General features: G+C 32.9%; 2 protein-coding genes across 6 annotated transcripts in view; one reads left to right on the top strand and one right to left on the bottom strand.

The window, feature by feature from the left end:
* The first annotated feature begins 1355 nt into the window (after positions 1 to 1355).
* Positions 1356 to 1805, top strand: LOC148236964 (uncharacterized). The gene has a single exon (XM_088182520.1). The coding sequence runs from the start codon at positions 1425 to 1427 to the stop codon at positions 1713 to 1715; it is 291 nt and encodes a 96-aa protein (XP_088038646.1). The 5' UTR covers positions 1356 to 1424; the 3' UTR covers positions 1716 to 1805.
* A 2545-nt stretch (positions 1806 to 4350) lies between these two features.
* LOC148236959 (matrix metalloproteinase-2-like) overlaps positions 4351 to 14008 on the bottom strand; it is a 293116-nt gene continuing 283458 nt past the window's right edge. For all 5 annotated transcript variants that reach the window (XM_088183400.1, XM_088183401.1, XM_088183402.1 and 2 more), the window contains 7 exons: positions 10525 to 10670; positions 8354 to 8515; positions 7056 to 7849; positions 5654 to 5795; positions 5422 to 5584; positions 5199 to 5302; positions 4351 to 5123 (listed from right to left, as the gene is read on the bottom strand). In XM_088183400.1, the coding sequence (XP_088039526.1) occupies positions 4837 to 5123; positions 5199 to 5302; positions 5422 to 5584; positions 5654 to 5795; positions 7056 to 7849; positions 8354 to 8515; positions 10525 to 10670 (1798 nt within the window). In that variant the 3' untranslated portion in view covers positions 4351 to 4836. The remainder of the gene's footprint in view (positions 5124 to 5198; positions 5303 to 5421; positions 5585 to 5653; positions 5796 to 7055; positions 7850 to 8353; positions 8516 to 10524; positions 10671 to 14008) is intronic.

Here is a 14008-nt window from a genome sequence, read left to right as displayed (position 1 = left end):
AAATATAAGAAATATAATATTTATTTTTAATTTAAATTTATTATAGCATATGTGGGTAGCCCCCAGCCCGCGGGCCGGATCTGGCCCGTGGACGTGTGGAGTTACGATCATATTAAAAATTGTTCAGTTACTTCAAAACATTGAACGTGTCTGTGTTTTATCGAGGTATTTTTTTCATAATACATAAATAAATAATATCATTAATAGATAGTAAATTTGTCAGTTTGTTGCTTCGTTGGCGTTGTAAGGAAGTGTATTTAAGTTGTTTTATGATCGTGATTTGTTCATTGTGCATAAATGTGAAATATCGCTTATAAATTTGAAAAATATCGGGGCTATGTCAAAAAAAGTAAATGCAGAATGTAAGATGAACCGAAGGCACTAAAAGAGCAATTTGAAACAAGACTCAATGGTTTTCAAAAAATACCCCGCATTTACTATATTTGCTCGTCTGATAGATACGGATATAAACAGTAGCTCAGACAATTTACCGATGAAATGCAGGCTTCAGGCAGATTTGAAATTAAATTCATGGTTTAACAGCGCCGTTGCTGTGGTGGCTTTTTATGAATTGCACTTAACAAAAGAAAAATATAGTAATTTAAGGAACTTTGGAGGAAAATAATTGGCTTTTTTGGCAGTACTGTGTATGAACAGTTTTTACGAGGATCAAACACAATCTCGAAAGTATCGAAGCCAATATTGGTACCCTTGTTTGTCAAGCAAAATACCAAATTTTGCGCTAAGCTTCGAGCCATGATTAATAAAATCTTAGAAAATGATTAAGTCTTCCATTCTTTTATAATATTTTCAAGTGCCCTGTAGAATTCAGGTAGTCGTAAAACTCACATAACATTTAATACTTTTTAACCATGAGGTCCACCACCCATATTTATTAGGAGCAAAGAGATCACTATGTTTTTTTACATGCAATGCTCGCTTTCCACTCTATACGTTGGGAAATGCCTTGATGGTATATATGTGTAGATGAATATTTTAATATTTCGGCTCGCGACTCGGAGGAATCTGGCCCTAGGCGAGAAAATGTTTCCCATGCCTGTATTATAGTGATCACACATATAAAACTAAAAAGCTAATAATGTTACAACAGAAAATGTACAATTTTTCATAGCACAACTACTCAATACCTTGAATTTGACGAATTGTAATTAAACATATAAGTTTAGTTAGCAATACACCAAATTTTTATTTGTTTTTAAATATCAAAATTAATTATATTTTTTAATTTTTAAAGGTAAGTTAGGCTTATTTTAAAATGTTAATTATATATTGAATTATCTTTCTTTAGAGTATAAAAAATGTGTATATCAGTCATGTATGGTCAGCACACATACTTTTTAGACCAATTTGCTTCTGACAGCTACTAAGTTCAGGTTATTCGTGTTGCATTATACTGAGCCAAAATGTCTTCGTTGACTATGCATCAGAAAGTTTTCAAGCCTATTCCACCAGATAAGGGCAGTTTCCCCTTAGACCACGAAGGCGCTTGTCGCAAATTTATGCTAGACTATCAAATGTGCCTATTGAAATCGGAAGGAAACACTTCATTGTGTCGGGATTTTGTCAAAAGTTACCTAGGGTGTCGGATGGACAACGAACTAATGGCCAAGGAAGATTGGCCAAAGCTAGGCTTTGAAGACATGGGCACAAAATCAGAGTTGAACTCACCGATAACTGATACTCAAACAGAGTAGATTTATATGTGTTGCAAAGCATTTTTAATAATTTTATAGTTTATAAACAGCAATTTAATACAATAATAAAATGTGTATATTTAAAAAAAACTCTTTTTATTTCATACATTTCAATAATCAATATTTCGAAAAAATGATTGGAAAAAGAATATAAGCTAAATAGATTAGAGAACTTGAACTTTGAACTTATCTTTGTTTAATCCAAAAATAAAATATACCAAAAATTCGTTATTTTTAATATGCTGCTTATATTTTTAACTTATTTTAAATATTGATTGTCTTTTGTAAAGATGTTATGCTACAATTACTTTATAATATTTATAAAATAAAATAATATTATATTTCAATAGTATCTTCAAATAACATAAATAAGATGTTTAATTTAATAATTAAGCAATTTTATGAATAGGGGATCCTACACAATACACCATTAGAAAGCGTTATAAGTGCTTTACAAACAAATCCCGAGAGAAAACATAATTTTAGAATATCCCAAGAGCAGATAAATTACTCACCATAACCAAAACTAAGTATCATATTTATTTAATGTAATGTTGACAATTGACACACTCACGCAATGTGAGAGGCCCAAATATTAGCTCTTCAATGATTACTTTTCTCAGGCTCGATGGCCTGCTACAAACATTTTTGGTTGACCTATAATCTTCCACAGTCGAAACCGCCGTTTGATACTGACACTTGAATTACATCTGTATATTGATATATGTACATAATAACTTATGCAATAAAATATATATGAAACATATCTCTTCAGTCACACAATTCCACAGCAAAACCCATTTATAGTTCTGATTTATGTAAATAGCTATTTATGCATATTGATAATTTGGCTTATATTCACATAAAAATATATATTTTCAATTTAAAATCAGTAAATATTTTAATAAAATGTATTCTTATGAATTTATGTAGGTTTGTGCAAATTTTTCAAAAATATTCAATTTTATTTTTCATTTAGTAATTTTAAGGCCCACTGTTCACGGAGGCGTCGCTGCATAGACGCGTATTCCTCATTGTACGCATGTTGTACGCCTGCTTGCTGAGTACATACAAACTAACGAAACATTATTTGACTTCCCACCTCACTCCAAGCTTTCTCAGTAATATCTTTTACTGCATAATCTGCATGATTACTATTATAAAGACACTGGTACTTTTCGACGATCTGAACAAATTTAGTAGCTGAAATTGCCACTGTTTTCTACACGTTAACGCAGTTCGATACGCTCGGGCGTCTGACATACTTGACGACTGTCGTCATGAAGCTTGCATGCAGCGACGTGATCGTGACTTGTAGCTTCGTCGACAGGGTCTCATTAGTTTATATGTACGCAGCAAGCAGGAGTACAATAAGCGTATAATGACGAATACGCGTCTAAGATTCTGTGGACAGTGGGCCTAAGTCTACTTAAAGGCGATGATATTATAACAGATAAAAGCGTGATATGCGATAAATTTTTTTAAAGGAATTGATCTATCGCTGGTTTCGTTGGTTCAGTTTTGACTGAAAATTAAATTAATATTTTATGTTATTTGTAATATATCAAATGGTAATGAAACAAAGTATAATGTATATTATTTATTGCAATTCAAGATATAAAAATATGAAAATTACATACATAAAATGTATGACGTTAAAATACATAAATGGATCGTAGCACCTTTGCACAAATATTATTCATTGGAGTAATGGTTATATTTTATATATTTAATGCAATGAATATGCTAGTGATTTTGTAATTTATATAATATAAATAAAAGGGTATCTATTTCATAAAATATTTATTTACAAACTGTATTGTTAAAAAATATGTGGCTATTTAGATAAAATGTTATGTACAAAATAAGTACTGCAAAAATTAAAACGATTTCTATTTAAAACTTTCAATAATTACATTTATCGTCAAGCATGACATTTTAAGCAAACATTGAATAAGTTAATCTAGTATTTAAGATTGATATCAAGATACACAACAATATAAATAAAACATGCCGACAAATTCACAAGTGTGGGAATGTTGAAAGTGAATTTACTGTATTATGCAATAGATTGATGATTCATACAATTCAGGTGTACAATATAAAGTATTTTTTTTATAAAAACATTTAAAATTCGTTTAAATTTCATTTTTTTTGTGTGTATATAAAAGTACAATATTAGATTAATTATCATATATAAAATGCTTCAATTTTATGCGTATACATTTAAAAAATTATACACATTGCCTTATTTATTCATATTTATATAAATATAATTTTACATAATAGTTTTAGCGTAAATTTTGAAAACAAACTTTGAGCTGAACTTACAAATAAATCGTATATCACAGAGGATAGCATTTTTTCCACATTTACTTTGAACATGCCATTTTTATTAATATAGTATGAATTTAATTAGTCTTACTTGATTTATACATATAAAAATAATATACATACGTAAGAGAACTTTGATTTGACAATATACACACATATACACATATATATATATATATATATATATATATATATATATATATATATATATATATATATATATATATATATATATATATATATATATATATATATATATATATATATATATATATATATATATATATATATATATATATATATATATATATATATATACATATATAGGTATATATATGTGTATATATGTATGTGAGTATACATATATATATATATGTATATATTTATAATGTATATAAAATTAAATTAATTGCTAGTAAGTGTTGGTCGCTTATTTAAATAATATGGCTATCATCGTCAATCATATCAGAAGGACGAACATTACAGGAAGGTTGAGACCTTAAATTTAACACAATATATTTAAAATAGTCGATGATATTAAATTATATTACAATACATTTTGTGATGATTCATTAAAGATGCAGAATTAAATTTAATATTTAGGGAATATTAAAAAGACTGATTGAGTATACGATATGCATTAAGATGAAGTGTAGAAAGAATCGATTGGACGGTCTTTAAAAATGTATTGTAATATTAATTCTTCTCTAAATTGCCGTCGGCAGACCTTCAGTGTCGCTCACTAACCAAAATAATTATCAATATTAATACAGCAAACTATACATTGTTACGTCAAATCTACATTCAGCATCAAATATTGAATCAAACAAAATAATAACAGTAAAGATTGCTTGTATGGTTTTATAGTATCGACGTTGGATGAGTAAAAAGTTCCTGTCGGAGAAGGCAAACTTTTGTATGGTTGCTTATTTCCAATCAGGAAATCGTCGTCGGACTTTTCAGTTGGACAGCCCATCCAAAAGGAACCCGATGACATCGGTTTCTCGTGGTCTACTCTCATAGCCAAATCGTTGAACCTCCAATAACCTTTTCCTTTGAAGAAATATGTTTTACCTATAATAAAAAATATAATTATTAATCAAAATCAATAGTATGTACTCTAAGATTTAATAAGTGAAATTTAATTACCGTCTTTCCATTGGAATACAGTATCAATATTATATCCTACGCCTCGCCACATGGACATATCACGAGGATAATCAAGTTCTACGTGGCCTTCATCTTCATCAAATCTATAATAAATATTAAAGCAATAATATTATTCCAAGTTTTTCGAATTCGCGATCGATCGCGACCGCGAACTTACTGTAATGCTTATCATTGCCGTCGAAATATAAATACATATACGTACTTCCAATACATCGTTTCATTGTAGAAATACGTCTTTCCGTTGTGTCCCCAAACCATGGCAGCATTAATATGATCTAAGGTTTCAGGCAGTCCTAAGTGAGTCAACGGTTTTGGATATCCTCTTTCTAAACCGGTGCTCAAGTCGTACAAATAATATTGTCTTCCTGTAAAGATAACATATTAATCAATATGAGTTTTTCGAGTTGAAATCATAGCAAAGAATATGGACGAACCAATGAAGAAAACAATTAATCCGTCGGGTCTTTCGTAGACAGCGTCGACATGTGTGAAATTTTCGGGCAGATCCCGCCACATACGGCTGATGAGAATCGGAAATCCTTCGTATAATCCTGATTCTCCAATACGCCATAGATACTTGATTGAAAACGGAAGAAATGAATATATAGCCACAGAAACATACAACACATTTTTAATATTAAAAGTTAATATCATGCTTGAGTGCCAATAAGAATGGTGATGGTTGTTAAAGTATCGTGCATAAGATGAAGGCAAGGTCGAATTAGCAATTGAATGTTTTATTAAAATTAATAATGATATATGTATGGTACACTGTAAAGCGCATATGTAAAAATCATTTTTAAGAGATTGTATTCTCAATTGAAGCCGGTTAGGTCAACCGTAATAAATGAAATCAATCGCTACAACTTGATTAATAGTCAGACTGAAATTATTTTCAGAGATTTTCAATCAAAGACTTTTGTTTTTTAGGATAAGATTATATTTGTTGCAATGCGTCGTTTAGAATCAATAATAGGCATAATTTGCAAAAAAATATACAGTATTGGTAAATAAATATTTATATAATCCATTATTTTATTTTTGATAGATATTACGTTATAATTATGCAATGAATTGAATAAAATAATATTCTAAAATGATTACTATTTTAGATGTTTTTATTCGAAATTAACCCTATGGTTTGCTGGAATCCTATATGTTGGCTTTTGTTAATCAGACGGCATCATTGAATAAAGAATTGAAAACATTTTTAATAGGCTCTAAAATATTTGCTTCAGGATAAAATATATTTTTCTGGACATATTATTGTGTAGTACATCAAGATTTAGATAATTATCTTAAAATGATAGATAACCAAAAAGTTAACCTATGTATATGTTGTCTAAGAAAGAAACTAGCTTTAATAGTCTTATTTTGATAAAAACAAAATAGAAGACGAAAGAGATAGATGTGCTAGTGAAGTTTTATCTTATTATTAAGCTCTATACACGCAACTTTAATATGGATTTGCAATAGAAAATATGGGTTTTACTTATTTTTAAAGACTATTCAAATAGATGATCATAGCTCTATATTTCTGTTTATATATTATAGTAAAATAACATAAAATATTTTGGAATAATTTAAGTAAGACTAGTAATTATATTTCCTAATGTATGAACTAATAAAATTGATTTATCATCTTATAGTTTCTAAGTGTTTTGCTAATAGCCTCGATAAATGAAAATCCGCCACTATGATTAATGTTTTTGTGAATTTTTTATTTACAAAAATGATCATGAATGTGCTTTTGTGGTGAACGTGCTACCACCACATTTTGTGATGGACATAGCGTGCTTTGTGATAAACGTTCTTATTTCCATGTTTCATTCTAACCTGGGACTTGAAAATAAACACTTCTCCTCTAATTAAAGCAATGGCATCGTAATTCGTATTGCATGTGTCTGGCTTATTGGGGACCGTTCCTCTGGTCGGGTACATTTCCGGCTGCTTCCATGGCCTCACAGGATAGTGCTTTTTGGTGGGATGAGTTTTCCTCGGTTGTTCGGGTTTGGAAGTAGTGCGGTGAGGGTTTTCAGTGGTCGGAATGAAATAAGGATATCTTGTAACGTGCGGATGGTGATGTCTTTGACCGTCGTCTCTATGACCTGGTCTCTGTTCTGGATAATATACTCTTCTAGTAGGGTAGTCATTATATCTTCTATCTGGCACATAAGGTCTTGGCGTAGTCGTGGTTGTAGTTGTCGTTGTAGTCCTTTTTTCTGGTACGTAAGGTCTTCGTTCTGGATAATTATACCTTCTGTCTATCGGATATTCTGGATATCTTGGATTATCAGGGCGTTTGTTTGGTGTGTACTCTGTGGGATATTCAGCTCTTGGTCTATCTGGATAGTAAGGTTTCTTTGCAGGTTGTTCAGTCCACGGTCTTCGTTCCGGATAGCGTTCAGGGTTTTGCTGTCTTCTGTCCGGTTGGTAGGGATAACGCGGCTGCAGTGTTCTTTGTGTTGTTTTTTCAGGAGGCTGTGGATATCTATCCTGATAACTAGGCCATCTCGGTCTGTTGGGTCTCATTTCTGGTCTTTCCGTAGCTGTAGGTCTTGGAGTTGTTGTTGTCGTGGTTGTTGTGGTTGTTGTTGTGTATTTAGCCCAGACGCGGTCGGTTTTAGTACCTGAAAATAAAAATAGATAGCATTAGTAAAGGCACGATTTTATTGCATTTGACGTGGATTCTTAACAGGGACGTCATAAGGGGGGCAGGTAGCGGCACTTGACTCCTCTCCATTGAATTTGGTCAGAAAAAAAGTATGTCATTTAATGAAATACTATGAATCTTAATGAAATTGAAATATGAAAACGACCACTGACTAGTCAACTTTATCCCCCCCCCCCCCTAGAAATAGCTGAAATGACGTCCCTGGTCTTATTCTGGAGATTTGGGAAATATTTATTTACTATTTTGATTTTTCTACAAGTGTACATTAAAATGGGATTTTTTACAACGTGAGATTTATTTAAAACATGGTCAACATAATTGTTATGGCCAAAACAGCGTCTCGTGCGCCAAAGACGTCGTCCGATAGTCGTCGAGCTGCGATCCGGCTCGATGGTATTAATTGTGTTTTTTGATTTTGTAACTCGCAATACGTGTATAGATATAGTTAGAAGATATTTACCATACAACTGCTGAATTCCGTTCTTGTCGTCCTCTGGCAGCTCGTAGTCTCCCGGCGTGATTCCCTGGTAGAAAGGGAACATGAGGGCGCCTTCCTCGGAACTGTGCCCAAGTCCCAAAGAGTGTCCGAATTCGTGAGCGGCCACTCCGAACAGCGAGGTGGCTATTAGCATCAAACAAAACATGAAAATTAGAACTGACACTTCCGACATGTCGGGCGGAGGCTCTAATTTTAGAAATATATTGTATTCGAGGCGAGTGAGATTTAGTGAGCTTTGCGATGCAACCGTAGAGCATAAACAGTGCACACACAGAATTCGGTAATTAAACTACTGAAATTCTATAAATTCACACACACAGAGAGAGAGGGACGTCTGGCGAACGGCGTAATGTGGCTGAGGTCTATTTTTGAAACTATTTTACATCTGTATTATTATTTCCGTGGTTGGAGTTAATAGGTCAAAAACATATTTTTTCAGGATTATTTTAAGGCTAAGAAATTATAACGTTGTATAAAAATATTTTTGCCACAAGTATTAGATGACTAGATTATGTTAAGTTACACGCTGATTTCAAACCTGTCGTTATTTTTTAGGTTTCACTGAAATTGTTTTAAAACAAAATCGAAAATACGAACTAAATTTGATTTCACTTTACCAATTAATTTATATTTATTGAAAGTGATAATTTAAACAATCACTTTATGAAATACAATGAAATTAACATCACTATATGACGCATATGAGAATTTAATCCTAATAATATAAAATATTTTTTTAATTATCAATTATTCTATATTATTATTAATCTATATTTATTTATGATCTTTGAGGCACTTATGTCTAGACTGGACTTGCACCTACGTACGTATACAATTCAGATAGCACAATAATTGAAGCTTAGAGACAATAGTCAGCAAGGAATTTACGCTGATCAGCAGGAAGTTGTGCTTATTTTTTAAAGAAAATCTTGTTCTTTAATAAGGCATATTTCCACTTCTTTGGGTATGCTATTACGAAAAATTAACGCATATGAGTCGAGAAAAATCCTCACGTGATTCACTAGACAAAAAGATAATGTTTGGTGGCACTGTGGCCAGGCGGCGGCATTGGGCCTTACTTTTTTGAAAACGATGAAGGTCGGACTGTAATAGTCAACGTTGAGCGCTATAGGCGCATGATCATTTTTGGCACCAAATCGAATATATTGATATGGAAAACATGTGGTTCCAGCAAGAAGACGCAGCTTACCACACATCGGGTGCAACGTTGGATGTTTTGGGTGAAAAGTTTACGGGCAGCATTATTTCGCATGTTGGTGACGTTAAATAGCCGCCAAGATCATGCGATTTAATGCCGTTGGATTTTTTTGTGGATTTACACAAAGTGTCGTGTCTACGCCGACAAACCCGAAACATTTGAGCACCTAAAAACCAACAATTGCCAAGTTATAGTCGGGATACCGCCTGAAATGCACGACTTTAATATATTTAATATTATTTTTCATAATTAATTAAATATATCAGATGTTCGATTATTAAAAAAAAATCCAGAAACTTAATATGGAAGATACAATGGATTAAGTGACATTTTTGTTGACGTATAATTATATTTCATCATACGAGTATATCTTGAGCTTGTTTTGGCTCTTTTAATTTTGTCAAGATCTATGGAATACCATCGAAAGCTAAATTGAAATAAAAATGGTGCTATTAAGACTAGATACATTAATAAACAAAACATCTGGTATAGCTGAACATTTTTTTTCAATTTCATATACGCATTGCACGCGATTAGAGCACTGAAACGAGTAGGAGTGTTTGCGAGAATAAGATAAGATTTACCATTATACCCATTTTGTGTAATATGTATCCGGTTGATTAAACATTAGAAAGATAAGAAAATCTAATTTGCAGATCGTGTTTATTTTTGCATTCGGAATAACTATATACATATTACTGTATATATTTAAAAAAATAACATCATAACTCAAGGAGAGTCACGCGTATGTTTCTTCAAGACCTAAAAAGCCAGCAACCGCTTAAATTTGCTTGATTTAAGAGTAAGTTAAATGCGTGCATTATCCATTTAAACGACAGCAAACATTTCTGTGTCATTAACTACTTAGTGTAACTCTCTCCGAATGCGTCCAGAACACTATTTTGAGCAATACCTTCGTCAGTTTCAAGATCTCCAGTGAGTAACCAAGTCTCTTCATCGTCGAAGTGAGCATCTCCTCCACGTCCTGCTCCCGGAAAGAAGGCATGAGCCAAAATCTGTCCTTTACCATCGAACGGGTAGTTATCTTTATGGTCTCCTCTGAAATCACAAAAAAAACATATTAATTTAATGAATGTTCTAAAATCAATATCCGGACAAGATAGCGGCTAGTGGCAGTTAGAGGGTTTTGCGGTATCATCCGGCAATATTTACTTATCGTTATATGGATATATTTTTGTCACGCGATACACAAGCAGGGCTTGTTAGCGTTGCGGAGACAAGTCTCGTGTTACATTGCCCATAAATATCTGTGATACCCAATAAATGTTCACGCTCCGAGGAGTAAGGAGTGGCGCGGGTAATTCTAGGAGTCAAATTGTTACGTCATGCTAATGAGGTCATCAAAAAGTTGGAGCGTAACCGAGCCTAAGGAGCGAGGTCGTTGTGTGCTATACACACAGTGTTGTGTTGTTGAAGAGACACGGAAAGGAGGCATAGTCTGATGGATTATTAAAAAAATTGGGTCGGTAAACTATCGATCGGTAGGTTCTGCAGGTTAACATTTAAGGATAAGGAAAAGCTTAACGATGTTCTTAGACTTTAAAAAGAGTTATAGAGAAGCAATTTTTTGCATTATATGTAATAGGTCAATTTATCGACATATTCATAATCGGTTTTGAGGCCAAAAAAGTCACCAGAAAAACTGGTAACAGTTATTAGCATAAGTAGAGAAATGTAGACGACGCTATCAGGCGGTGAAGTGGCAGGTCTTGAAACTTAGAGAGTCTTCGTTGGAGTGTCGAGTTGTATTATTGTCGGCTGTGATTTCGGTCAAGCAGTTGGGAATTGTCGAGATGTCTTCTTATGACGTTCTCTGAACGATCCGCTGACGTATCTCGTGGCAATTCAGTCTCCTAGCTCGTCTATATTCGTCCCATTTCTTTTAATATCTCTCCTCTGTTAGCAAATGTCACATCTTTTATAATGCTGGTTTTAGACAGTTCTTGGGAATCGCAGATGAGGGCTAAATCACTTCATTGATTCACATTCCTTTTCAGGTGAACTCTCAGGCCAAAATTTCAGGTGAACTCTTTTGAATTTAAATTACTATATGCTCTCTTCGTTTGTGTAAAATCAGATCGAAATGGCAATATTCCCAATTTATTACTCAGCATCATTAAAATATTTTTTATCACAAAAATTCAGAAGTAAATTTGTATAGATATTTGGACAATATTTCTGCAAGAACAGGTTACAGGCCTGCATGTTGTATCTTTATATGTAATAACTCAAACCTTCGGTTCCCAATCGATACCTCGCAAAAGCGAAAAGTCTCGCAGTAGAATATTGTTTGCTAACTTGCGAGACGCCCCTCGATCAGGGTAGGTAGTTAGGTGGTCCTAAGCCTCCGAGGCCGTAACGGATGCTGCAACCGGGACCAGAATACAGATGACCGACCGGTCTTGCCCCGTAATCCCTTCGGCTCGCTCTGCTCTGCCCAACTTTCGATGGCCATTATCATCGCCTTATGATCGAACGGTCCCTTCTATTGCTTCTACTGGAAGCGGGAATTCCTCAAACGAGACGACTGTTATTGCTTTTTCAACTTTGATTTGAGCCGATGTGTATATGAGGTCAGATTACGAATGTGTTGCTGTGCGGCTCATTAAGATGAACTTACAGTTCTGTTATATTCTCAAATGCTTTATTATTTTATTTTTTGAAGCCGCAATATGACTTTTATCAACTTATTTAAGTCATGTTTATTTGTTATAATGTACTTCTTTTTCAGTTGGCAATTTCAGAATACACCTCTAAAGGTTAATTGGTTAAATATTTTAACTTATGTATCATTTGATCGTTTACTAAACTACGTAAATGCGATTTTCTACGCTGTGAAATTCCTTTTCTGTATACAATTTAAAAAGCACTTTTTGTCGAATATGACGTTAGGTTTAGCGAATTCATTTTGTCGTTGATTAAAGTGAATTTTTATGACGTAATTGAGGTAGCTACGTTATTAGCTTATTTTGATTTACGATTACGTAAAATAGTATTTTAATGAGTGGGTCGGGATGGTGACTGGATTATTACGTAAATGAAAATTGCGCACACGAAAATTCATTAATATATTTTTAAGTAAAAATTTGGGCAATTGTAGGAAATGTAAGTGTATCACACCAATGTAAATTACTAATATAATTGTAAAATATTTTTAAGACGAAATTTTTAAATTAACGTCTGTTATGTTAAAAATAATAAAAATCATTTTATGTTACAAATAATAAAAATCAATGCTATCTATTTTAATTTAAAAATAATTGAGCAGTAAATATTATTTTAAGTTTGATTTTAATTATTCTTGTTGCTAAAAAGACTCATTTGGTTGCTGTTAATGTGAGCAGCAACTAAAGTTGCTGCAACACTGTAAATTGTCAACAATGTGTTGCAATCATAATAAATTAATTTCGACGAGCTAAAAATTAAAAATTATTTGTATTGATTTAAAAGTGATAAAAAAACAAAACCGTTGAGAAAGTTCACAGCTGCATAATATCAACTCTGAAATATATTTACGAGCAATTTCTGGATTATTATTATTATTTTGTCGACTTTTAGCTGTTAATTTGTGACTCTTATGAATAACATTTTATTTTATTTTTATTTTTTTAGATTAAATTAAGACCATCGTGGCCTAACAGGTTACCCCAATGCGCCACGATGGTCGAAAACAAATTTTAAATTTATAAAACAAAAAAAAACGTATATATACATAAATAGAACAATACTTAAAAATAATAAACATAACAAAAAATTATAAAATATCAAAATTAAATGAAACAAACTGGATCAGCTCCTTGTAGCTAACATTAAACAGGTCAATATGTAATGCAAGCGTATTAAGGAGCCGTATGGCCACAGCTATAGGCGAGTCGGCAAGTGCGGATGTCCTAGCCCTAACTGCCATCAAAAGAGGTCTCGATCGTGATTCTCGAAAATGTTCCGGAACCCAAAACTGGAATTCCTCGAGAATAGCTGGATTGTCGACAGCACCTTTTAGTAGTTTGAAAAAATGCTTAGCGACATACAGCTTTCTGCGAGAATTCAGCGAATCATATCCCAACGCCCCTAAAAGAAAGGCGCTGGGATATAAGTACGGATAATAACCAAATGTCCTTTTGTAAAGGTATCTTAAATACCTTTTTTGAATTTTTTCCACTAAAAGGGAATATTTGGCTATTCGGGGATTCCAAATTATAGATCCCGATTCAAGAATGCTATGAACTAAGGTGTCATAGAGGATGCGAATAACTGACGGATCGTCAAAGTGAAAGGCATTCCTCATAACAAAGCCGAGCATCTTGGAAGATTTATCACAGACGTCGTGTATGTGTAGAGAGAACCTCCATTTGCTCTCGAAAGTGATTCCGTGATCT

This window comes from Plectrocnemia conspersa, unplaced genomic scaffold (genome assembly GCF_051122295.1).
Source record: "Plectrocnemia conspersa isolate PC_06_02 unplaced genomic scaffold, ASM5112229v1 ptg000003l, whole genome shotgun sequence".
Taxonomy (NCBI): domain Eukaryota; kingdom Metazoa; phylum Arthropoda; class Insecta; order Trichoptera; family Polycentropodidae; genus Plectrocnemia; species Plectrocnemia conspersa.
This window is presented reverse-complemented; position numbering and strand designations above follow the sequence as displayed.

What these genes read in the sequence shown, in the direction of transcription:
- LOC148236964 (XM_088182520.1), top strand. Translation starts at nt 1,425, where the DNA reads ATGTCTTCGTTGACTATGCATCAGAAAGTTTTCAAGCCTATTCCACCA.